This window comes from Gracilinanus agilis, chromosome 6, assembly GCF_016433145.1.
Source record: "Gracilinanus agilis isolate LMUSP501 chromosome 6, AgileGrace, whole genome shotgun sequence".
Taxonomy (NCBI): domain Eukaryota; kingdom Metazoa; phylum Chordata; class Mammalia; order Didelphimorphia; family Didelphidae; genus Gracilinanus; species Gracilinanus agilis.
Window position 1 is genome coordinate 280,616,445 of NC_058135.1, and position 2,014 is coordinate 280,618,458.

Here is a 2,014-nt window from a genome sequence, read left to right on the forward strand (position 1 = left end):
TGCCTATGACATATTCACTTCATGATCATTGAACATTTTCTTAATCTCTCAGTGCCTTCAGGCAACTCTATAAGACTATCAGCTAGAAATAAATTGTTATCCACATCAGTGAAAGGAGTTTCAACACTAGGACTTCCTTTTACTACTTAAATCACAGGAATCCACCCCCATATTAAGTATAAAATTTATTAACTAATTATAACAAAGACAACTAAAAGCATAATTATTTGGGAAATTTTCCCCTTTTCATGAGCCTCTTCAGGGCATCTTTGATTTCTTTATTCCTAAGGCTATAGATCAGGGGATTCAGCACAGGGATGAGAATGGCATAGAAGACAGACAATACCTTGTTCAGGTGTTGGGAATGGCCGGAGTTGGGACTTAGGTACACACAAAAGGCAGTCCCAAAGGAGAGAATAACAGCAGTCAGGTGAGAGGCACAAGTGTTGAAGGCTTTTGCCCTTCCCTTGGCTGAGGGCATTTTCAGGATAGTGACTGTGATGTACACATAGGACATGATGATAAAGAGGAATGAGAATAACCCAATGCAAACTGCTACCACAAACACCATTATTTGATTGATGAAAGGGTTAGAGCAGGACAGGGCTATGATCTGAGGTATGTCACAGAAAAAGTGATTAATTATATTTGGCCCACAGAAATGGAGATGGAAACCAGCTGTTGTTTGGACTAAGCTACCAAGGCACCCAGCTACATAGGCCCCAGCCACCAACTTTCCACAGATTGGCAGGTGCATGATGGTGGAATACCTCAGTGGGCTATAGATGGCCACATAACGGTCATATGCCATGATTGCCAAGAGACAGCACTCAGCCAATGCCATCCAGGCCACAAAGAAATACTGAGTAGCGCAGGCCAAGAAGGAAATTGTTTTTTCTACAAGGAAGAAGTCAGAGAGCATTCTTGGGGTAATAGAGGAAGAGTAGCAGATGTCTATGAAAGACAGAAAACTAAGAAAGAAGTACATAGGGGAATGAAGATGAGAGTCACTCCAAATGAGGATAGTGAGGCCTAAATTCCAAGTCAAAGTCATGATATAGATTACCAGGAATAGTACAAAGAAGATAACCTGCATCTCTGGTTGGTCTGAGATTCCTTGAAGGGTGAACATAGTTACAGAAGTTTCATTTCTTCCCATATTCATTGATCTGCTGAGAGAAAAATGAGACAACAAAATTTTGTAACTAACTCCTTGCTCTAAAATCTTCAGTGGCTCCTATTTATCTCAACGGAAATACAAAATTCTCAGGCTACTGTGTAAAGTCCTTCACAATCAGGACCTTCTCAAACTTTTCACATCTTTTATATTGGTTCTTTTCATTCTCTGTTACAGTTAAATTGACCATTGTACCATTCTTACTTGCATGATAGTCATGTATGCTGCCACGTCTTTGAAAACACTTCTGCATATTAAAATCCCTACCTTCCTTCAACCACAGCTCACCACTTGCACAAGGTCTTTTCAGATTCATCCTGTTCTTTCTCCCTTAGCCCCCTTATCCTACCACTGATCTTGCTTTGTCAAGCCTGACCTTATATTATACCCATCATCCACTGCCTTTCCCCCATTCACATACCACTGAATGAAGTTGGCAAAAATGATTATTTGGTACACCATAAACTTATGTTGCATTATATTAATTGTGCCTTAATTGGTACTTTCTCAGTTAGTTCACCATCTTCTTCACCTTATCAGCTTGCCCAAACTTTTTTATTTCTTTCTCAAATCTTCCATGACTCTTCTTTCACTTATTCCATCACCTGAGAACATTCTATCATATTTCACTGAAAAAAATGAGGCTATTTGCCAAGAGTTCCTTCTTCTCTCTTCCTCCTCCTCTCTCACATTTCTTAAATATGTTATTCCACTTTCTTCAAAGTCTATGACACATAATGTGGTGGCCATTCTCCTTGTCAAGGCAAGACTCCCCTAAATGTACAAGTTCCTTCCCATCTTCTCTAGCAAATGGTCCTTTCTATCATTCCCCACTCT

General features: G+C 39.8%; 1 protein-coding gene across 1 annotated transcript; it reads right to left on the reverse strand.

Moving 5' to 3' along the window:
* Window positions 1–223: 223 nt before the first annotated feature.
* Window positions 224–1,168, reverse strand: LOC123252108 (olfactory receptor 5A1-like). Its single transcript, XM_044681484.1, has one exon. It carries the CDS (start codon window positions 1,163–1,165, stop codon window positions 224–226), a length of 942 nt encoding a protein of 313 aa, XP_044537419.1. The 5' UTR covers window positions 1,166–1,168.
* Window positions 1,169–2,014: the final 846 nt, after the last annotated feature.